The 24,856-nt window shown below is 36.9% G+C and overlaps 1 protein-coding gene across 6 annotated transcripts in view; it reads right to left on the reverse strand.

Moving 5' to 3' along the window:
- Positions 1-24,856, reverse strand: part of SMURF2 (SMAD specific E3 ubiquitin protein ligase 2) — a 78,227-nt gene that overhangs the window by 28,580 nt on the left and 24,791 nt on the right. For all 6 annotated transcript variants that reach the window (XR_014318764.1, XR_014318765.1, XR_014318766.1 and 3 more), the window contains exons 2-10: positions 20,565-20,603; positions 18,840-18,948; positions 11,002-11,135; positions 9,755-9,820; positions 6,216-6,300; positions 4,862-4,945; positions 3,351-3,553; positions 3,094-3,178; positions 305-463 (exon numbers count right to left, since the gene is read on the reverse strand). Coding sequence is in view for 2 of the 6 variants with exons in the window: in XM_082774983.1 (XP_082631109.1) it covers positions 305-463; positions 3,094-3,178; positions 3,351-3,553; positions 4,862-4,945; positions 6,216-6,300; positions 9,755-9,820; positions 11,002-11,135; positions 18,840-18,948; positions 20,565-20,603 (964 nt within the window). In the remaining 4 variants the exon portion in view is untranslated. The remainder of the gene's footprint in view (positions 1-304; positions 464-3,093; positions 3,179-3,350; positions 3,554-4,861; positions 4,946-6,215; positions 6,301-9,754; positions 9,821-11,001; positions 11,136-18,839; positions 18,949-20,564; positions 20,604-24,856) is intronic.

The raw sequence follows: 24,856 nt of genomic DNA on the forward strand, positions 1-24,856 counted from the left end.
TCCTCTTGCTGTTGGAATGAATTCCACAGGCCAGTCTTTTGCATGGGAAGGCACTTGCTTCCTCCCTCCCTCCTGGCCCCCACACCTGGCATCACAATAGCCACATTCCTGTCTAAATGCTGCTAGAGGTTTTTTTTGTTGTTGTTTGTTTTGTTTCACTTTTTTGCTTTGATTTGTTTTGTTGCTGCTGTGCTTCAAATACTACTGAATGGCGGAATACATCTTGATATAAAATCTAGTATCCCTTAAGAGTCACTTTCTTTCCTCTATTACACTCAACATGTGCTGGAGACTTTAGACTTACTTTAATACTAAATGCAAGTTAGCAGAAAGCCGTGGATCCGTAAACTGCGTTGTCCTGTTGTTATGGTCAACAAAATAAACTCTGCCTGTTGCTGTATTTCGGATCTCCCATCCAGGAGGCAAGGGACCAAGCTCTTCACAATTGATGTTGCTAAGATCCCTGTGAAAACAAATATAAAATGAAAAATACCTCAGCATTTGGCCTCCGAGCCAAACAAGCGTAAATGTAACAGAACAATTCCATGAAGTCTGAGAAAATGTATTGTTTCAGAAACTTGATCTGTTCAGCTGGAATCTTTGCTCCCAAGGTGCAAGCCCACCAAAGAAAAAACACACACCCCAGAACACATGCCGCGGGGAAAAAAAATTCTTATCAAATAACCTTCATTTTTACAAACTAACTTCAGATGTTAAATTAATAGAGGCTTAAAGCAAAAATAAAGGCCACTGACATATTTGCCAGAATGGAATTGCAGTTCTACACCAATTCTGACAGAAAACATTTTTAAAACAACATTAGTCATGTAAGGAACTCTGAATCACACTTCTAAAACTCCTACAAAACAAAAGTATATTTCTGAAGAGTTACACTTTCCATGAAGAACTATACATGGAATATGCATGAAGGCCACAGCTGATTTTTGCTCCCAAACCCCAAGTGCCAGTGGGAAGCAAACAGGTCTCTAACAAAAAACAATGACTCAGCTCTGCACTGAGCAGTGCAGAGAAACCTTAATTGGTCTCAAGAAAGTTCTGCTGAAATTAGGATTACACAGATTTGTTTCAGAGGCTCACTGAAGAAAAGTATTAGTTTTTTAAACATCAATAAATGTATGCAATTCACACCTTGGATACCTCACCCTGTCAAGAGCGTTATTTTTGAAGGTGCAAGTCTTCATATCATGCAGTACCATCAGAGTTGATGGGAGTAAAGAGATGAGCAACAGAGAGCCTGAAAAGATGCACTCTACAGGGACTCAAAAAGCTTAACAGCTACTAAAGGAAATACAGGCTCTGGGAATGAGCTTCAGCTGATATTACCCATACACACAGTGCTGCTGAACTGTAGGGTTTATTTTTACTAGCTAAATGTGGCATATTAGCATAAAATACAGTGTTTCTTAGAAATGACATAAGCTCTATCCCCTGTCATCGTGGCTGGTACATGCAAGCAGCCAAATTTTGTTCTCAGAGACACTCACACAGTTTGTTGCCACACCTAAACGCAGTCCTAGCTTGGATTTTGTACAAAATCATTACAAAACAAACTTGAGGAAACTTAACTTTCTTCATTCTTAATATGACTTCTTTTTAGAGAAGTCTAGTTTCTAGTTTTATATAATACGTAAATCATGTAAACAAATACTTCCTAATACACAACTGCCAACTCTATTGCACTCTCACGTTTCAGATAATGCATCATAACAAAGGATAATTTTGTAGCACAAAAGGACTACTAAAAGCAATTAGAAGAATCATTTGAAAATGCAATGAAGTTATGGCTACGAGGCACTTTATCCTTCCCAGGAGAGTCAAAATCCATTTCCATGGGAATGAACACCAGCAGCAACTAACAGAGTTTTTACAATTCTCATAAATGCCAATACTGGCTGCCAATTCCAAACTGCACACATTAAGAAAAAAAATCCTGTTGAAAATTATTGTCTTCTAAAATCTCAGGGTAGTATTGTAAAGAAAATCAAAAACCAACAATTAATTCCACGTTTTCTTGCTTTTCTTTCATATACATCAGAAATAATCATGTGCACAATCATATGCAACGTTTACACACATACACATTGTATAAAGATACTAAACTAAAAGGACACTTCAGATTTATTTTCTCCTAAGTGTTGAGATAACTGCAACAGAAATAGCAGCTTGAGTATTTTAATCATAGGTCAACCTCTTTCAGCTTCTCTATTTGCCTCTCCCCAGAATTCCCATTTATATAGTACTAATAAGATTCTTGAAAGCATACACAATTTCTCTATGAATATACATGCTAAAAGTGTGTATAGTCTTTTCTGCTCTGTATAGGGGAAAAAAGCTGTAAAAAAGCCAGTGCAGTTTTAGATATTTGCTACCATACCCAAGTGGTAAAAAAAAAAATAATTGTTGTTGTTCTGTCTTGTTTCAGTTGGTTGGGTTGTTTTTTATTTAAAAAAAAAAAAAAAAAAAATCCCCGCACTTTGAACATTGCTCACCATTTCAGCTTCCAGGCTTTTTATGACCCAGTGTCTCCAATTAATTTCTTCAAAATATACTACACTTCCCATTCCTTGAGTTAATTATATTTGGTAGTCTGAACATTGGACAATAATTCTCACAGCCAAGTAAAATTAAGTGAATTTTTAATGATGAGTGCTGTTCAGTACAAATGCTGCATCTTAAATATACATGACACCCACTAGATTTTCCAAAGTTTTCTCCCTTGTCTGCTCCCTATCTAAAATGATCACATTTTACTATCACATTTGTCACACAATTTGTTCCTCATAAACTTATATTGCCAGTTTCTCAGGTCTTGTTAATTTCAGAGTCTGACATTAAAAAAAAAATCTCTACATCACTGTAGTTTGTTTCTTGATTCTCCATTGCATTAAATTAATAACCTGAAGAAGTGAGGAAAATAGACCAATTTATTTTGACGAATGACTTGTTAAAATGAGTTTTTTAGAACCAACAGTAAATATTTATATATTAAATACTATAGAGACAACTATTAGAAGAGCACTGGTTAAACTATTTTAATTTGACACCTTAAGGATACTTTCATCATTTTCTTACCTAGGTACTCTTGGATCATGCCATGTGCTAACACCAGTCTGAGTATGCAGAAAATAGACCTGACCTTGCTGAGTCGTCCTTTGCTCTGTGAAATCAAGACAAATTAATAACAATAAGAACAAAACATGCAGCACAAAAACTCACAAAGACTGATTCTCCCAAACTAAGTAATCAAAAGCATTTAATATATGATGAGATATAACCCATTTTCCCTGCTCCCCAGGAGAAGTACAATACATTATTTTTAATTTACATACCATAGCCTTCAGGTAAATCAGGAGGAGTGTGCAAGTGTGTCCTGCTCATGTAATTCCTGTGCCTCTGTGACCTGACTCTCCTCTCTGCCAGCCGGGGATCTGATGATTGCCCACATGTTGCACCGTTTGTTCCCGTAATTGGAGTGTTCTCATCCACAAAGCAGCTCAGCGGTCTGCCTGGACTGGAGTATTCAGATGCTGGCCTGTTGGGAAAAATGTGAAAATTATGTGCTTCCTCTACCCGAAGCTTCTGTCACAGTTATCCGTGGAGCAGGATGCCCTGACGATGGACAGCAAGCTGCTGTTCTGTTCAGCCCAAAGCGATCACTAGACCTCCTCATCTGTGCTATGGTCTGACCTGACATGTTAGTACATGATGCTGCAAGATCAAGATCATATCAAATGCTCATGTGAGCAGTTCCCACCCTAAAAAAAACAATAGTAAAAAACAGAGAGTGAAACTTATTTTATGAGCAGCATATAGCTCAAGATTTCTCACTTGCCTTCATATGGCTGAAGAAGCCATAAGGTCTAATTAGTCCTTTTAACTTTTAAGGAAGGTTATTAGGCGAGGATGGTGAAAACGGGCTAAGTGAGATAGAAACAGTTGTTCTCAAGAGCTTGACAGCAAGAGGAAACACTGAATGTTATGGTTTCATATCTCAGTGCTGCTTTTAAAAGGATGTAAAATGGATTAGAGGGATTGATAAGAATGCAGGAAACCCCCTAACCAAGCTATGTATTTTGTATTTATTTTTCTATGGTGAACATATCTAGTGCTTAGAATAGGTGTTTTAACATACCAGAAAAGAATAGACAGACATTAAAAAGCTGTTCAGTACGTTCAGTCACTTTAAAACTGCTAATATATATCAGAGCTGGCAGCATTAACAGTTTACATTATTTTAAGTCAAATATGGTTACATACAGAGACTGGAATAATATTTATCGAGGGTGCAAGAGAGAGTTACTAGGCACAGACAGTCTGCAGAAGAGTGAAAAACATGCACTGACACTGTCCACAATTCAGGTAACAGCAAAACTGGTTTGAAGAAATGCTTTGCAATGCATATTTTTGGTTATCAGAGCAGGTGATTGTAATGATTTTAAAACATGTTCTGTAGCAACCAGTTTTTAAAGTTCTGCTTTACACCGTCATAACATGCACATAGCTGAGACATAGATCACGATCTTTATTCGCCTCTTACAATGTCATTGTCTCCACACTATAATGGCTGTATTTATATGGTTCTACCATAGCAGCTATACAGGAGAACAAAGATGCTAGTATTTAGGGAGAAGAAAATCTAGTCAGAAGGATTATTCTGAAATAAATACTGGACAGGATGAAGAAGTAAGATGTTAGAAAATAAAAGCACACGGCGTTTGTACAGGGACTCTAAGGAATGCTGAATACTTCCTGGTAGAGACACTTAGACTCCCTTGCGGTCAGTGCTCCTGGTCAGCAAACAGACTTCACCACATACACAGTCTCCTGAACAATTTCTTACCGTGTTGGTCGTTCCCACTGAGTTGTTCGTGTAATATGATTTAAATACTGGATCCTTCCAGAAGCAGTTCTCCGTTCCTCCCACCTAGAATTCAGACATTGAGAGATAAGGCAATGAGTGGTATTTCCAGGAAACCAGGGCACTAAATGTTTCCAACATAAATGCCAACTCAGGAAGACGTACACTATTATGAATCATATTAGCTGAACAAGGTAACAGGAAACAACTGAAAGTTCAACTCTCAATTAATTTTACATGCTTCTCTCCCTTGGAACTAGGCATATCATTAAAAATATCATACCATGTTCAATAAATATTTGAATTCTAATTAAATCCAATTAACCATAAACAGAAACTTTTTGGAAACATCATGTTTAGTTTTCTAAATTTAACTTTGTTTGTCCTTATAAGTCCTCTTGTAGTGTTTTCACCAACACTTGCTTCACTGAAAAAAATCACTTTCAAATAACAAGATTTTTTTATTCCTATTTTTGCACTTCAAAATACATGAGACAATACAACTGTGAAGTTACACAATTATGTAAGCAATATTTACACAATTAACATTTTAAAGTGAAAATGCAAAAGCATTTTCAAATATGCTTTTGACTTCCTCAAACCACAAACTAAAAAATTGCTGTTTAGGACTTGGATGATAATTTACAATTTAAAGCTCATCACCTGAATTATCAGTTTGTCTTGTCTTTACCTGCAAAGAATCACATTCAAAGGTTCTATGTTTGCTCTGAAAAAGTTGATGACAGCACCACAACCTAAAATAAAGAGTTTTTCTGTATTTGCAAAACTTTTTGCTAGGTGTTAATGATGTCATTAACTCTCACAGGGATAAATCAAAATCCCAAACCCAGCATTTGGCAGGTAAATACAGCAAGAACTCAGGCTCCATTAGCTCTTCCAATCATGTTTTATTCACAATTTACATGGAAGAAAAAAAGTGATCCATTTTTACACGGCTCTGTAGAAGACAGCAAAGCCTGTGTGCTCACTACATTGCTACAAAACTACTATACGGATGAAGCCAATCAGCCAGCAGTGACTTAAGCTTATAGTAGCTTATCAATTCTATAATGTGGAAAAAAAGTGTATTTTAAAACTGCATTTATGTTTATATGCCACCTCTCATTTAAAAAAAAAAACAAAAGAGAGAGTGACACGGGTCAAACTCTTAAATACTCTGCATAGCCTGGCTGGCTTATCACCTGTTCCTAAATTTAAAAATGCAGTACTCAAGTGTAAGAATAAAAATAAATTAACCTATTTTTACTTTGACTTCTCATTACTGCAGAAGTCTGTTGTCTGAGCTGTATTTGTATTGACAGTGGAGTCAACTTACCCATCTGGCAAATCATTATCAAATAAACGACTGCAATCCACAACTTGTCCTCCTGTGCCTATTCGGTCTCTGGACTGAAGACTTACTATTAAGATAATAAAAGAATTATTAAAGATATGACACCTGCATGTGAATTACAGTTACAGTTGAAAGAGAAACAGCAAAGTTTGGAGGGCTAAACTGAACCACGTTCTGGATATTTTTTCCTTCCCACCAATCAAAATTATACAGCAACAACACATTTTCACACACGTAGTTCTCTACATACTACTTTAGAAAGCTACCTCAAAGAACATGAATGCAAGTTAAGGCAGGAAAAGAAGCTAACTCAAACTGTCATTAGCTTTTCCCTGTACGAAGCAGACTGTAACGTAACAAGCTGCCCTGGTAGCACCTCATGCAGAATGGCCCCAGCGGCAAGCGGGACAGTGCTAGCACCAGCACTGCTAACATGAAGGGAGAACCGCTCATTGGAGGCTCTAAAACAAGAAATTCTTTATAGTTTTGTCTCCTTACTATGTATTTTGTGTGCACATTAAATTCTACACACACAAACACACAAAATCAGGCAGAAGTTAACCACTTTTTGTTTGCTTTTGGCTTTTAAAGAGCTTTTAATTTGCTTTTAACAACAAAGTGATTATTTAAGAACTAAGTATGTGCTGTGGCACACATTTCTTGAAGTGGCACTACTCTACCTCTGGACAACAAAGCCGTGTTTACATGTAAAGTGAAAAACTCAAAGACCTTAATCTAGACACAAGCAAACATTCATCCAGATCACAAAGTTGCAAACAGATGTAATAGTACTGGTAACTTTTGCCAGAGACACCAAACTTTCAACAACAACATGTTTTGAAGCACCTGACTGCCTTATTCCTTATTGGTATTTACTCCTTGTCTTCCATGAACACTAACATTACCCTGCACCTTTGTAGAGTGAAAGACACTTTAAATTTAATTTCAAACAAAATGAAATCTTAGACGATGTATTTATTCTGCAACAAACCCACACAAGTTCACACTGCTGCATATAGGTAAGGTTTGGCAAGCAATACACACAGAAAAATGAAACTAAACAAAGGCAATTACCTCCTCTTTGCCTATGTGTGGACCAAAATTTGTGTACGGCTTCATTTTGTAATGAGTAAGGATTCATTTTTTCTGCGCCGCCACATCAGAAATAAAATGGTGGCACAGAAGACAGCTGCAAGATTAAGACACAGTTCAGGTGCCCTTTGCATCTACTACTCACAAGAGTCCCCTTTTCTTTCCCCCCTTTGAAGATAACCTTAGGACTTTAAGATAGAGATCCCCTTGCTCCCTGACCCAGATTATGAAGTCATGACCAGTGTGCACTTGATTTGTAACATTATTATCCTCTGAAGGTATCACATTTGAATCTTGTTTTTCAATTTCCCATAGCTTCTTCATTTAAGTGGGTTTATCATTAAAAGTACTGAGAGTACATTTATCTCTTATTCTATTTTGTTACTTATTTTTAAACAGCATTTTCTCACCATGTAACTGCAGTAGAATTACCTAGTTCTACTCAGGCTCATTGACTCATTCAACAAAATTGCATTAGCGAAGAAATATTAAAACGTAAGGAGATTAACAATGAGAATTTCAACAGAAGGGACAGGAGTCTCTGCAGTCCTACCACACATGCATCAAATTCAAACACAGCCATGACCGAGGAAACTGTTCAGACAGTAACAGCATAAAGTAGAACATACAGATGTGTTCTAACTGTCTCTGCTGTAACCTGACAAGCTGTGTTTTTCCTAGGTTTAATGCATGACCCAGCAGCTCCTGCTAACTAGGGACGCAGCCTAAGAAGCATGCCAAATGAACAAATGCTGCTTTGGCTATACCACTTCTCATGACCACATCAGGTTAGGCCAGCTGGTCAGGCTGGTTTCTGGCCACATCACTGACAGTGAGTTATCTCTGACACATCTGAAGTGTATTGGCCATGCCCACACTGCATAGTATTTGACCCAGGTTTCCCATTTGGCATCCCAACAGCCTTGAGAACTCTTTGTTTGTTAGCTTGTTTTGTTCTCTCTTGTTTGAAGTGCCCAAATTAAGACTATTATTCTCAGCTTGTGACAACAAGGATGCACGTTGCATACTCTGGAGGGCAGCATGAGAGCACATCACGGTGTGAGGGTACAATCCCTGCTAGTATCATGTCTGAAGGATTGCTGTGGGCAGAGGGCATCTCTGCTGTTTGGAGCAGGCCCTGAACAAGCTCCCTCCTCAGCTGTGCTCAGTCTTTTTAAAAAGCACTCCACAAAATAAAACAAGCAAACAACAAAAACCTAACAATAACCCAACAGAAGCAAAAAACAAACACACACGCGCGCAAAAAAACAACAGGATATACACAGCATGGGTGATCCAGGGACCAGCATACTGGAGCACAAACTAAAAAGCAAGCCAAACTGACAACACAACACACCCTAGAAGGATGACTGTTTTATTCTTTATTCCTCTGTGCAAGCTCAAATGGAAAATTTAATGTTCAAGAATGGTCTGGAAGCATCAGCAGTGCACTTACAGTTCCACATTTCTACCATCATTTGATCCTATTCTGCCACCTTACTCTTATGTGAACACTGTGCAAACACTTGCAGATCGGATGCTAGACAGATGATGAAAGCAACATGAAGAGAGAAAGTTTTAGATATTAACCAACAGGACTTTGAGGAAAACAAAGATGTACAATGAAGCCCCTATTTGCCAATTGTTTTTTCAATAGCTTTCTCTGTTTGACTAAATAAGGATGATGCCTGGATATTATTTGAAATAAGAATTGAACTAAATACTGAACATACAAACTCACTTTTTAATCTCCCGTCTCCAAAGACTCTAACACCTTGCCATAAATATAGACTTCTTATCCCGATCCACATCTTTTTGACATCTTACGTTACCTGTTTGAAACACTGTCCTCTGAAACAACCAACAATGCACCAAAAGGAGGTTTATGAAGTTATTTGTGGGATGCTTATTTTTCAATTTGCCAGCCTCAAGAAGTTTCTTGTTTGTTTGTTTTTTTAAAATATAATTATTTAACGTTTATGAAGTAGCAGAACAACAAAGCACAGTTATCAAGACCGGTGACAGGCCTCTTAATAACCCTAAATGAACTGACCATTTTAAAAATACTCTCCTGTTACAGCAAGATGTTCTATCCTTGCACAAAACCTACAGGAACCACAGCTTTACTGGAACTCTCAATGGCCAAGACATTTGTACTCAGTATTTCCACAGGGGGTTCAGGCTTGAACTGCCACCATTGTTTAGAGTGAAATTCAACACTTTCTAAATACATTTTGTATTATATGTGTATGGTCTTAACTATCCCAACAGTTATAATTTTACACATACACACACTTTTGTCTTGAGGTCAATGGTTTTGGCACTAGACACTGAATTTAAAAAAATTGATTTCTAGGTAGTGTATTTCCACAGCTACTTCTAAGCTCTAAGTGAACTAAAAGATTAAAAACCTACTTTTACCTACTTACCTACTATCTGTCCTCTAACAGTATCATTATCATTTGGCCCAAGTTTGCACAGATCCAATCTCTGATCTATAGAACAAAGAAAAAAGTATAAATCATACAACATTTTGTTGCTTTTGAAATGCAGGCTGAAGTACCATCAGAACAAAATTCATCCTAACATAAAATACTTAAGACTTCAAGATATGGGGGGAGCAAAGGGGAGGAAGCAGGGAAAGAAAATTAAAGATCGTAAGACATCATCTTCTGTAATTCTGAAACAGAAAAAAAGATTAAAGTACGTTTTCTTCCTACTATATGAAGCTCCATCAGTTGACAGAAGTTTACATTATGCTAGTTTAGATGGCTCAAACAACTCTCCAAAAGCAACTTGAACTCTCACCCCTTGTGAAATGCCACTGCCATCCCTATATGTCATCTCATATTGGTACAGCACAGAGCTAGCCTACAGAATTTGTTCCACACTATGTAGATAGAACTTCATAAAACCAAGCAACACGTAATGCACTGAAATGTTTATCTAGTAACAAATATTTAAAAATGAGAATTTCATTTATGATTGTCACCAGGAAGCCTGTTACTTGAAATAGAATCAGAATGCTTCTCTGCCAGCAGGTTACTTTTTTTTTTAAAGTGATCTTTATTGGCAACCACCAATTTTCCATCACAAATGGTGTGCCAAATTTTGTTCAGAAGTAGGTGTGCATTGTGACCGATCACTGTAAATGGCATCCAACAGGATAACAAGAAAACTTCATCGTACATGTTAATTTTTTCAGGAGTAAATACAAAGAGCTGTGTTATAAAGCACTTAATGTTTTATGACAAAACTTACTAAGTTACTTTTGAAGACCCAGACATTTTAAAATGTAACTTTCACTTGAAGAGATACTTAGTTTTCATCTACCCTTTAATGCACCTATTTCTGAAGGTAACCTGAATCTGTCTTCCTTTAAAATTCCAACACATACAAGTTCAGTCTTAACAATCTGCAACCAGACTGCCGCACTGAAGTTACCACTGTCTACAGGAACGGGGCCAAGAGAATTGAAAAGCCAAAGGCAAGTTATGTTCTCTGACCTGCCCATCCTACCTATAGCAGTGCTTTGTGGCAGAGGGTAAACTACCAAACCAATTGGAATATACAAGCTTCATAAAACAACAACAACTCAATTATGTGTCAATCTTCAACAATTCTGTGCATAAAAGAGGTCTGAAAGAGATGAAACAGTAGTGTTGAGCTTACTTACAACCAGTGTCTTTAAGGCGGTTGATTGCGTTTGAAAGAAGTCTCACACAACCCAGAAAACCAGCTCCCTGCTTTTTATGAATTTTCTTGTGATTCCACACGCTGATTGTTATTGAATCTGACTTCCCAATATATCTGAAAAATGTGAAGAACAGTACTGTGAGTGGCACTCATTGAATACTTTGAAGATGCTCCAGAAATCACCTTAAGGAAAAAAAAACAACAAAGATCATCAATCATTACATTAAAAATTGAACATACTGCAAGAGAGCACAACTCATCTGCAGAGATAATGTACACATTTAGTGAAAGTACATCTTATGAAGGAATTTACTTGAATACAAAGTAATCTAAAATCCCACTTATGGAAGAAGGCTACCAATATCTGTTTAAAACAGTAGCATTAACAGACTCTGGACTGTCCCAGGTGAACACATCTCTTCAAGGCTGTAAGCATGCTTTGATTCATGCCTATGTTCAGCCTAACTGAAAACAATGGTGATGCTTGTGGAAGATGTAGTTATTAGCAGCGCTAGCAGGCAGAGCACTTCAAATGCCAGGACAGAAAATAATAGTTTAGCATCCTTTTGCAGCACTCCATCTGTTGCTTCTTTTCAGGCTACTCTTCCAAGCACTGGGAATGCAACTCACCCTAGTTTCCATGCTCTTTTAAGCGCTCAAGGGAACCAGAAGGTAAAGCTATTTACACACCTGCAGTTAATGAACCTTTGGGAAGCTAGTTTAGTACTAAGAAAGCTCAAGAAAGGCCCAGTTTGAAAAATACATTACATTACAAGTGTGACTCATTTCAAAACGTTCATGTCATACCTGTTGGGAAGTGCCATGTTCCCTTCCTACCCACTGCTGAAATGGGAATCATGTCCTGTCAGCATTACCATGGGAATACACTGCAAAGCCTAGATCTGCATCTCACCAGCTTCAGGGAACATGGACACTATAGGCTATTATATATTTACTTTATTGCTTCAAGTTTTGCTTGTCAGAAGCAATTACTTTGTGAGCTAGTTTTGGTTTTCAGAGGACAATTTCAAAGCATCTAAGATACGTCAGCCAATGCCAACATTGAATAATATAGTTATTTCAAGTTGAGGAAAATTAATTTGTAATTAAGGCTTGGGGCCTGAGAACTGTTTGTAGTCCTCCATTCCCAGATCACAGATTCTGGCCTTCTGTAATTTAGTTCCAAGAGTTTTTTTGTTTCATTTTGAAGGAAAACTAATCAAACAGTTCAATTAATTTCTATATACCTTTCCCTCGCTGACAAAGGCTTTACTGGCTTTAAAACACCTTAATATTTTCATAAAGGTACAAATGATACTGTCAAGGTTGGCAAACCAAGCAATTGAACTAGCACTCATAGTTTAAAATTGCATTTCCGATCACATAAGCTCTCAATTAACACTTCCCCCTTTTTTCCTTTATTGTATAAAACTCAAAGCAGAACTTTGACAACTTTTTTTTTTTTTTTTTTTAAATCACCTACAGACAGGGACCAATCCAAGAAGTAGGAGACAGAAAAGACTAACTATAGGCACATACATTAGTTTAGTTTAAAATAACCAATGCACAATTTAAAAAAGAAAATAATAACTTAAACAAAATCCAAGGTTTTTGGAATAGTAAGCTGATTACATAAGATATGTAAGATTTCTGGCCTTACAACCTTGACAATGCCAATTTTGCATAGAGAAACAAGAGATGAAGATGGGTATTCACGGCACAGTTGCAGTCTACAATGTTTCATGTACTTAAAATAAATTCTTATGGAGAACAAGTTAGGTGCACTTAAAAATAAAGACTTATCATGACCTGTCTTGAATTTTCCAGTTTTCCTTGTTGCTTTAAAAAAGTCAAAGGTATATGGTTAAACACAATTTCATAACAGAACAGTTTGAATAATACGTAGAACAGCTGAATATACAACACAGTTTCCAAGAATTACTGTAACATCTCAGGGTGAGGTGCTCATGGTTGAGCTACAGACAGCAAGCTATCCGTACCAAACAGGTGAAGACTTCTACAGAACTACTAGAGCCTACTCAGTTTTTTGCACCTGAAAAACTGGCTAATTCACATTTTTAAAGGAAATAAGCAAGATGCTGCATTTTCAAAATGAAAACGTCCTTTTTTGTTTTTTTCCTAAACCAAAGGAAGAAAATAAATAGTTCATAACTGCTAGTTGGCTTTACAGTGAAATGCTTCATCTATATTTCTGCATAATTTCAGGCATGAAAATATATGGTTGCATTTAGAGAGTGATGGTAGGACAAGTTGACATTTCCAATTCGTTTGGTGGATAAGTTACATTTGTTTTACATCATCTGGCAATAAAGTTCCAACATAAAAGCTTAGCTAGGAATTTTACTTGTTATTAAAAAAGAATGTTCCAAAAATTTAAGTGAATAAGTTAAAATAAACAATTTCATTTTATTGGATGCTTCTTTCTTCCTCCTTACACTACTTATTCAAGTTCTTGGAGGTTCTTTTTTATTATTATTTTTATTTTTTAAACTCAATCCCATCAGCAGTATCTATTTCACAGCTTAAATCCTTCAACAAAGATAATAGGATTAGTGAAGTGGAAACCTGGAAATTCAATTTCCATATACATTTTTTTTTAACTGCAGAGCATCTGGTCTATTTTCCTGTATTTCCTGAATCTGTAAAATTAGGGCTTTGGATAAGAATTGCGTGTTTGGAAATTTTATGAAAACTGCCTATTCTTAGCACTTTCACTTCTAGACAAAAATCAAGTAAATGCAATACTGGAAAACTCTAAAATATTTTAATCAAATTTTAAAACATAGGGACAATTGTTAATTTGTCATCTTTGCTAGGGTAGTATTGCCTTCTGAGCCACCGTATCACACTCAGGAAGGTTTGGTATCGAGCAACTTTTCAGCCCCATGGCATTATACACATTTTCCCTGAAGAGTTCAGCTTGGTAGAAAAGCAGAATGAAGAAAGTGGAAAAAAATTACCGCTGAAAAAACACATCTCTTCCTGATCACAAGCCAGATGTACTCCCTCCAGAAAGAGAAAAATGCAACATCAAGAGGTATGAACTCAGGCTTGGAAGCCAGGAATTCCCTATTTCTAATCCATGCTGTCACATAGACTCTTTTTTACGACCTGGACAATTTATTTAGTTAAGTTCTCCATTTTCCTATTTATATATTGAATATATATATGCATATATATATTCAATATAATGGTAGTGTTATGCTTTGAGGTATCAGCTGTTTTCATACTAGAGAAGGAGCAGAACAAAAAATATCATCCCAATTTTTTCCTCTTCTCCCCACCCTGACATAGCTCTCATCTCTGGGAGTAGCTGAGGCGTATTTTGAATCTGCAGGATGGTGAAAAGAACACCAAGCCAGGGGCTGTGGCTTAACACAGGAATACAGCACACACATGTGGCACTGGCTGGCTGCTCCATTCTCCTCCCCAGTACTTCCCAGCCCAACGCTGAATTAAACCTAAAAGACACTGTAAAATCTAGGATCGTTAGCAATAACTAAGCAGTGGCAAAGCAAAGTTGGACCGTAGGAAAGTGTGGTGATTCTGCCAGGGCACTGCAGTGGCTTGAGAAGGCAAAGGCACCACACAGCACTAGAACCTGCAGTGAGATTTTGGGAAGCTGCAGAAGCTGGGTGAAATTACAGCAAACCAATTGCATCTGAGAGGCGTAACAAGGAAGTAAAGCCATGGGTCCTTCCTGGAGCAGGGGGGTGCAGATTGGCAGGCCACAGAGTAAAGATGGGACCAGGAACTAGGTTTCGATGGAGATTTTAGATCCTTTAAGAGGTAAATAGATGTTATGACTTGCTATACCTTAAAGGCAGAGGCTGAGAGGGAGGGCTAGAACAGGCTAGAGAGCACAGGTGAGCATGGGAAGGTTGTAGGAGAGATCAACACTATGACAGAAAGGAAGAAAGGGGAAGGAAGAGAAAAAGACTATTTGATAAGTTTCTAAACTACTGGTTTAGATAGTGGTTAAATGCTTTGGAAGCAAGAAGACCTGTAAATGCATTAAGTCTGGTTATCCAAAGCTTTGAGCAAAGGCCTGAACAACAGGAAAAACACAAACAAGACTGAAAATAAGGAAGGGGAATACATCCAGGGCAAGCATGGTATTTTACTGACATTGAACTGCATCCAGACAGCAACTATTTGGCAATCTCTTTCTGGACAGCCTCCCAGATTTCCCCCTCTACACACACCCATCTAGACTGAAGAATCTAAGCAACTAATTCAGCTGCTTCCTTTCACACTAAAATCTGAATTAAGGGCCATGTAAGGCAAAAACAAACCCTTTTTTGTTCTTTACAACACCACAGAAATATATGTTTTTTAAAATCTTATACAACAGAGTATCTATTATGCTGAATCAGGTTAACCAAACAAAAATTCTCTTTGAATTAGCCACCTAACTCAGACATTATTCTGTAAATATACCGCAACAGATCCATCTTATTATGCCATTTACATGATACACAAGATTAATTAGCCACAGTGTTAATCCAACATGGCTAAGAGACAGTTTTCCTGCACATCAGTCTATTACAATCTGTTAAAGAACAGCAAAATTCTTCATGGATGGAAAAAAAGCAATGTTTTGCTTAAAAAAAATTAAATCTATATAACCCTTCCTCTGGTGGATTTCCTACACTTTGTGGTGACAGAAGCAAGCAGGCATTCTGCCACCGAGACTCTATTGGTTATGCTTGGTGTGCAAAGTATTTCCTGTAACAGTGGAAGTGTCGTAAGTCAGGCTAGTGTTCCCATGCAATGGTGTGTTGTTAGGGTAAATATTACAAAGTTGTAAGAGTTGTAAAATATATGATTATTTTCAAAGAAAGGGAATATTAAGTCCTGTAGGCTATGAGGTCTGCCATCAGGTGTTTAGCAGTAGGATGGTAACTATTACTTTTTTTTTTTTTTCTCTCCAAAAGGAGAAGTTCGTTATCTTATTATCTGGTTCAGATAATAGGTTCAGTTGAGACCTGACACTAGGTATATTACAGTAAAACGTTATCCTAAAATAAAAGCCAAACAGTGACTGGCAGACAGACTGTTGTATTAAAGACAAGTGATTGTCTCTTGCTGTTTCAAATAGGAATTGAAGATTAGTGAACTGGTGCTTATAAATGGAAATACATTTCCATAGAGTTAAGCAAGGAATGACAGGTAAGACAATAAGATGGGATAAATGATAATAAAGAAAATTTTGAGAAGGAGGGGCTTATTTGAAAATTACAAGGCTTGCCAGAACACTGAATTGTAGTTTGGATTAGAAATGCTCTGTATACTTGCATGTCATAAAACAATGTAAAAATACCTTCTATTCGTCTTTCCTTGAAAATTATAACCAGAAAGGATTTTTTTTTCCAAAAGATTTTACTATCTTTTCCATTACTGTCATTGCATATTAACATCCTCCCTTGTTTCCCACGTCCTCTGCTCCCCCTCCTTTCTACAAGTTACCCAAGTCTCCAAATCATGAGAATGTGGAGCATTTAAAAGCCCTCATAACCCATTCCTGTCAACTCCTCATTGGCATTGCTACCACAGCGCTTCAAACATGAAGTAACAGCTGGCAGATACTGGGGGAAAAGTGGGGAACTGCTGACAGTTTCGACATAGAACTTAGCAGCAGATAACCACAGAATTAAGGTCCATCATTCCTCCTTCGCAAGCAACCCTTCACAAGCTGTCCAGAGGTTACAGGAAGGCTTTACGCATAAAGACTCCATCATACTGACAGCACTTTCCTTTCCATCTTACTCTCCTTTTAACCCTGTAAAGCTATGCATTAATACTCATTAATGGGCCCACCTAGCTAAACAACAATAAAAGCATATGCTTGCTTTTCAGTGATTTTTCTTTAGACTAGATCTAGTATGATTCTGTCGACTCCAGCTCCTGTGAGCAGCAGACCATCAGTGACAGTCAAGGAATGCAGCTTGTGGTTCAGCTTCATCCAGGGAGATCCAGTGCAGAGATGCTTGATGCTGGAAGCCAAAGCACAGCAAGTGGAGATGACCGAGAGATTTACCTCAAGAATTTGCTCCTGATGCAAGTTAATACAGTAGCACAAACACACTGCTGCTGACCCAACACAGCTGGTTTAATTGGCAAAAAATACACACATAACTTCCCCCATCCAACTGCCTTCTTGGGGGTTACGTAAATTGAATCCATTTACCCAGAAGTCAGATAGAGCCAGTGCAAGGGATGCTGCATGCGCATACGCAGTAAATTGGGAAAGAGGGTGAAAAGGGACAGAAAAAAAGCCTTCCAATACAGGGGGCAGCAGGCTGCAAGATCAGGGCAATCTACTCTAGAATTCCACCGTAAATAAAAGTCACTGTGCAGACTGTTAACTACTGTTGAAAAAGCTCAAGCTAAATCTTCACAAATGGATGGCCAGTCTTGGAGAGGGTGTGGCAGGACAGAGGTCTGAAATCTGCATGCATATGTCTTCAGGTAAATTCTATACAAATCAGCATTTAGGTTAAGTAACACATAAAAAGAGGTTTAAGAGGTTTAGCAACATATAAAAACAAAGTAACTTAGAAGTCTTTATGAAAAAGATCCATGACTTATGTGATCTTAAATTGATTTTATAAATCCATTTTTCTGATCAATCTGAATTATGGTCTCATGCAAAATCCAATATTGGAGTGAGTTTCAACAATAAAGATATAATTCAGAGCTTTCCTCGGTGAAAATTCTGTTATTTCACTAAACTGCCAATGGTATTTTGTTAAGTACTAATGAAAACGTTTTGTGTCCTGCACTGAATTAGGAGAAGTGACTTCACCCATTTAGTCTTGGATACTCAACTGCAGTCTTCCACATTCTGCTGAAAGACCTATCAGGCTGCTTCTCTCCATTAGGAAAAACAGGGACAGGCAATTCCTTGTGTACTAATACTTGATTTAACATAGGTTTGCTGATGTCCAAAGCTAACCTTTAAAACAGATATGTTGCTGTACTACAAAACTGGGTTACCACTGTATAAACCCTTCATATAAACATGCTCAAACAATTTCTAATATAAATACAGAATGGAGCGATGTAAGGAAAAAAAATACATCTGAACAATGCCTTAGAAAGAAAGAAGGACACAATGAGGTGGAACTGTTCACTTCTTTTCCTCATCTTTCGTACCAAGGAAAAATAGAAAGACACAAGGATAAATGGACAGGGAAAATAAATCATGGATGAACACAAAGAAACCTACATGAAAAAAATGAAAGCTTTAACAATCATATTGTGTGGAATATTATATGCTTTAGAAAAACGGAGGAAAAACATGACATATACATGCTATACTGATTATATTGCTCAACAGCACTGAAAGATGATCAAGAGATCATGACACAAGAATTTATAGTGAAAGAACATTTGAGACAGAAAATGATATAAAAGAGAAAAAACTGTCGAGGCAGACTGACGGAAAGACACTGTAATACTACAAGACCAAAACATGAATTGAAGAACAGTCCTGAAGACTGTGAAGAGGGAAATACTGTCAATTACTTATTTCATTTTAGAGAGGTGTCAGTATGAAAATATTGCAATAAAATAATGCTTTAGTACACGTAAGGCATGCGGCAGACATCCCTAGAAAATCAAGTACCATGTTTACATTTTGAAGGAAATGAGAAAGTGGAATTTTCATGCAAACTAATAAACTCTGGGACATTTTCCAAGCTGTAAATAGGTCAGCATTATGAATATTGGAAAATTTCTGTGTACTTTAGAGGATTGTACTTCAAACCTTTGGCTATCACTGTTACCACCTACAGGTCATAATGCTGATTCCATTTTGGATCAAGTGTATTCTTCACAGTATCTGTAGAATGGCATTGGCCAGATCCGTCCACCACAACTTTAGCAAATGGATCAGGAAGTCCTAAGAGAAAGGAAAGAAAAAAAAATATTAGCAAACAAATCAGAATGCTTTAGACTCCTAAATCATTGCACTTTCAAAAAAAATTAAAAAAATGTATTTGAAGATGGCTTTTATTATGAGTCATATTTCATGAATGGGTTATAACAGAATTAAATTATGTATTAAGCATGGGAAAAGCTAAATTAGCAAGTTACTCCATACAACTTTTTCTTGGTCTGTATCACTAAGTTGAATGTTTAGAGCAGGGGGTGGGTGGATGATCCTCCCATAAAGCCCACAAACACCTTAATTTTCTTAATTCATAATTGAGTAAGTTTTCAGTATATGGAGAATTCAGCAAAAGGCTTGGAAAACAGAACTGAATTCTTTCAATTTTTAAGGTTAATTGTAATCAATATTTTAGTAGTTACTTGTATTAATGGAAACTACCTATAGCAATTCACACTTCTGAGGTCTACTTTGTTTTCTACTTCATTTTCTCTTATCTTAGTACCTTAGAAAATCTTACAACAGGCTCAGCTGCTAACAAAACTCCGTGAAAAAATTTGTGCTGGACTACGCAGCTGAGGATGGGAAAGAAGCAGGACCAGTGCAGCAGTCTACAATTAGCTCTACTGCAACTGCAGTCCAAAGCTCTTAACTGCCCCTGAAAGAAATGGTCCCACCACTAATGCCTTTTGCCCTCATACTAATTCTTGTCCTCATCTGCATGCCCAGTGAGTCAGCTGCAGTGGTGAAACATTATTGACGTTTTCTGTAGCGTAAGGTTTGCAGCAGCACTGATTCCTTGGCTGACTCAGGATAGAGCCAGTCAAGCACCACCATCCCAAGGCTGCTGCCAGCCAAGGTAGGTGGGGATAAAGCCAACACATGTGGGGCAGGGAAGGACAGGACCTTGTTGGATATGTGCTACCAACTGTACAAAACTGCAGCACAGATTGCACGTTGGGTTGGTTTTAGGCATTATTAAACTGTTCAACAACTAAAACTTATAATCAACAACAAAAAAAATCAGATATAAGGCAAGGTTCATAAGCATCGTAAGCTACAATATAATTGTGTCATCCTTCTTCAAGGTATTTCAAAGTTCGGGTCTGATCTTTTGAATTCTCCTACTTCCAAATGGAGGGCAGCAGGCAGGTGATACATGCGCACATGCCCACATAGCCAGTAACATTCCTTTCTGCCTCTTTCATCCCCCTTATTAATTAAAATATAATTTTGGAGTACATAAGTATTATGACATGATCATTAATAATGGAGATGTACTTATGTCTGCTGGACAGAAAGCTTTTATGAAAAACGTTTTAATAAGTACAAGGCATTAATGCTGAAAAACATGTCATTTGTGTGAGAGTAAATTTGTTTCCCACTCCCATCAAAAACAGAGGGGAGCAAGGAAAGGAGACAGCATATTTTGTTTTTAATTACCATCATGAATGTCATGAGTGTCACCTAAGAAGAAATTAGAAGCCCTGAAATAAAATGTTCCAAAACCTCAGAGCCCCCAACCCATGCTAATGCAACCATCCTAATACATGTGCAAACACGGATTTACAGAGCTTGCATAATATTTATCCCAACTATAAACATATAAAACTTTAACAGCTACTTACGGAAAAAGTCCTTTTTCACCAAGTTTTTTGCACACAGTACTGTAGAAAAACAAGAAATGCAAAATGAAGTTACTGAAGTTATTAACAACAAGGTTAATTTACCTGTGTAGTATTCCAGAAAATCGTGCTCAAAAACCCATGAATGAACATAAATGAATTGTGCTCCTACATCATTTGTATTATCATGTAAAATGATTCCTGAAAGCAGAGCCAGAAGTGTCATCTCTTTTGGCAGTTTACCTTTAGGTAGATTACAGTAGAAGTGATATGGCAGCATTTCCTCAAGTAGTAGGTTTCACATGCATTTTTTTCCACTACTGCCAACTTTAGCTGTTCCTGTGTTTGCTTATTTAGTGAGCCAGATTATTTCTAACTACCTCACCACATGGTGGCATGAACAATTGTTCCAGTAGAATTAGTGGTGTTTCACATGCAGGGTCTTATGTTCTGTTCTACAGAACAAGAAAAGCTTTCCAACCACAAAGAATAGTGCACTAGGCGGTCTAAGCTTTTCTGCTATCCTACATTGAAAATAACTAAAATTTTTTACCTGAAAAACACTGGGGTAGAGTAGACTAACTTCTAACACCAGAGTTTTGATGGCTCCAAAGATATGCTTTATTTTTGTAGAAGCTGAAAATTGTTCCAGGCTTTTTTGATTAAAATAAAAAGAAGGAATATTTGTATTTGTCCACCAAAAACACCAAGGGAAAAATAAGAATGGAGTAAATAAAAGTTGGGGAAAAAAGGAGGGGGGATAAGTTTCATATAAAGACGCCAAAGTACACAAAAAGACTTCTCACAAAATGCATTGCTGTTCAACTACATATTCTTATCTATTACTGCAGGTACTAAGCAGGAACTATTAGATTTCCCTTTAAAACACTGAAGCATTTATTGGTAATGCAGAAGGATTCTCAGATATAGAATGGAAGCATGAATTCCCACAGCTAGTAGAAAAAGAAGATAGAGGTACTTTGTTGTAATCAATGCTGTAGAAGACTCTTCAGTATCAGATTCCTTTGGATATTTTTTCCGTGAGATCTCCAATATTAATTACTACCAGGAAAAGCAAAGACAGAAGAGAGCATCCAGCAAGTGCATCCCACAGACACCACCTCAAAACAGTCAGGCTTTGCACTACTGAATATCCTCAATGAGATACTGCAGAACACATGATTTTCCATTTTTTTTCACGGTATTTTGCCAAATAAAAGCAAGCAAAGATAGTCCATGAACACTGTCACAAAGATTTCCAAAGTCAGGGCAGAGAAGCACCATCCCAAATAGTTTTGTATGCTAGCCCAGTCCAAGTTATGTATTATTCTAAATCAGTGGAATGAATGCTTTCCCAATTCTCATGTGGCCATGTTCATGAAGATGTTGATTTTAGTGAAAGCACTTTCCAGGCAAATTCACCACTGTAAAATCTAACTAAAACTCTAGTCAGGTCTAACAAGTCTTGGTCCTCCATAAAACAGAAAGCTATACTCATTAACAACTACAGGTAATCATAAAACAATGCATTAACATATACATAGAAAAGGCATATATATATAAGCTCCCAGAAAAGTTTCAGTGAATTAATTTCATGCAACAGAGTCCTAATAACAATACTGTTAATGCATCAGAAAATTGCCTGGTACCAGGCTGTTAGTTGTTTCTTTGTAAGGAATAAAAAAGGTCAAGAAATAATTTCTCTCAGTTCAAAGACACAATGAGAATTCCAAAGCGTAGCTGCACTTAAGGATTTTCAGCCAATAATTTGACTGTAAATGGTCAACAGTGGTAAAACTGTAATAATGCACCCAGCATTTTAGGTATTTCTGATACCTGGAGATCAAGCATGTATAGCAAACAGACTGTCTCATCACAGTCCACTCCACAAAACCTTCAAATAAAGTCCTTAGGACCACGTAATAAAATCCACTAGAGACCTCCAGATGCCCAGCAATTTGAGAACTAATTAATCCATACACAATTCACAACTTAACAGATATTTATGGAAACAGGTAATAACAAACTTTGAAAAATGCTTCTGCAGTTCCTTAAGATTTTATGACAACGGGAATATCCCTGGCTTGACAGCTAGCTGTCAGCTAACACCACTTACCCAAGAACAGAAAGAGATTATTACCTAGCAGCCATCTTTCATTTAGAGGTAAAAAAAATAAATAAAAAAATTAAAAAATAAGCAAACAAAAAAACATTCAAATAAAACAGATGCTTGTATAGATGGCCACTTTCTTAAATATCTCAAAAAAACAAAAAAAAAAAAAAAAAAAACACCACTATTATAATGGATGAAATTGTGCAAATAAAATATGGGAACTGCCAAATGAAGCTGAAGCTTTTAAACCTGACAGTTCAGGCAGAATTCATCTACAACACAGAAGGCCAGACAGTATGCTCCTGAAATTGTGTAATGTCAAAAATAAAAGAGGTTTGATTAGTCTTTTCAGAAAGAAATCATAAAGTTAATTCATTATGAAAACTTGCTTTCAAAATATTAATCAAGTCTGTCACTGCAATTTAACCAAAGTCTCACGTCGCACAATATACAAACTAGTAACTGTTTCCCCAACAATTAGCCACTAGTGGACAAATTAATACTTTTGGCTCGAGATTTCTCCTTCTAGTAACCACATTTAAGGACACTCAGATGTCATCCAATTCCGGCTTTGTCAGGTTAACAAAACAGAAGAGACGCTGGGAAATCATCTATTAAGAACAGCCTCTCTGCCAGGTATTTCTAAGTAAAAAAAGCCCAGATCCCAGGAGCATAACCTCAATTCTAGATGAAATGATTTTTTTCCACACACAGCTCTAATCTATCTCAGGACTTTTTTGCACAAAACTTTTCCCACTGACGGGAAAAGTACCACAGTTTATGTTCCATTTTTCTAACAGTTTCAACACTATTAGATCTATTCTCAATATTCTGATAACCAACTGATTAATAGTTCCTTTAGAATAAGAACTAAGGAAGTTTGGTTTCCTATGGATTTATGTTTTATGGTTGACTGAAAGCTAAAGCTGAAGCTTTTCCCATCGGTTGGGCCTTTACACGGACACTCTCCCACGCAGGCTCTCCAGTGGTCTAGCAACACCTGATCTCTCCCTGAAGTTTGTGCCTCTCATTTCAGGTCACTGCTAAGGCTCTCCTCCTTATCCAGGCAGCAATTCTCATAAAACTCATGGGGCTTAATTATCTTTGAGATTCTATCCTACGTCAGATTTGAGCCAAACATTCAAAAAAACAGAAAGAACCAGAACGAGATCATTTTTTCCCTGACAAAGCCAAGTCAAAATGCTGATGATTCTGGAACCAAACCCACATCATTACCAGACCTATGTGGTTGTACCATTAACAGATCCTCTAGAGGCGCACAAGGCCACAGAAGGATGTTATTTGTTCTAAAACAAACATGTACAAATAACATTTTTATTATTTTTTCTTCCTAAACCAAAAAAAAATGTTAAGCTATTTAAACTTGCACTGAAGGTTTTCAGAAACTAGAAAACAAATCAACGCCTGGATATCCTGACATTGGTTTGAAAAAAAAGAGGGAGGGAGGAGCATTGTACTGTAAGTACATCATCAAAAGACATTAATGGTTTCTAGTACACATAAGGAGATAAAGCATTTATTACAAAATATCAGTGACTCAGTGGATATCTATGCTTTATATTCATTACAGACTTCCTGGGTAGTCTACAGAGAACATTAGTATTCCAATACAAAGGCACAATGTACACGTGCCAAGACAAACACACACATCAATTTTACATACTATACGTTCATTAAATATCTTTCTATCATGCCTTATGATCTCATTCTAACATGTGCTACTCAGGTCAGCTCACAGAAACATTAAAAAAGCAAAATGGTATAAACCACACAGTCTCCTTCCATGACAGCTTTGCTATGCGCAGGTCTCAAATACTGAAAAATAGGAATTAAGTGAATCACGTTTGCCAATTTCTTTCTTCCGATTACTCCAAGGACTGACAAAGAAAGGTTTACTGACGATTTTACTATTGCAACTAAATGGAAAATATTTAATACCTCCAAACTTTTGTAATCTAATTCACATATTAGCCATTAAAATTTATGTGCTATTAAGCAGCCATCATTATTGAAAATTAGATTTTTTTTTTTTTTTTTAGAAAGATAAATATCATTTTCTGAACTCATCTCCTTCAGTAATTAGCAAAAAAAATAACTTGTTACAACCGTTTTTTTTTACTTTGGAATTGTATTTACAGGCAAATCAAACTTCTCATGACTT

The sequence above is a fragment of the Aythya marila genome, assembly GCF_965140915.1.
Source record: "Aythya marila genome assembly, chromosome: 18".
NCBI lineage: Eukaryota > Metazoa > Chordata > Aves > Anseriformes > Anatidae > Aythya > Aythya marila.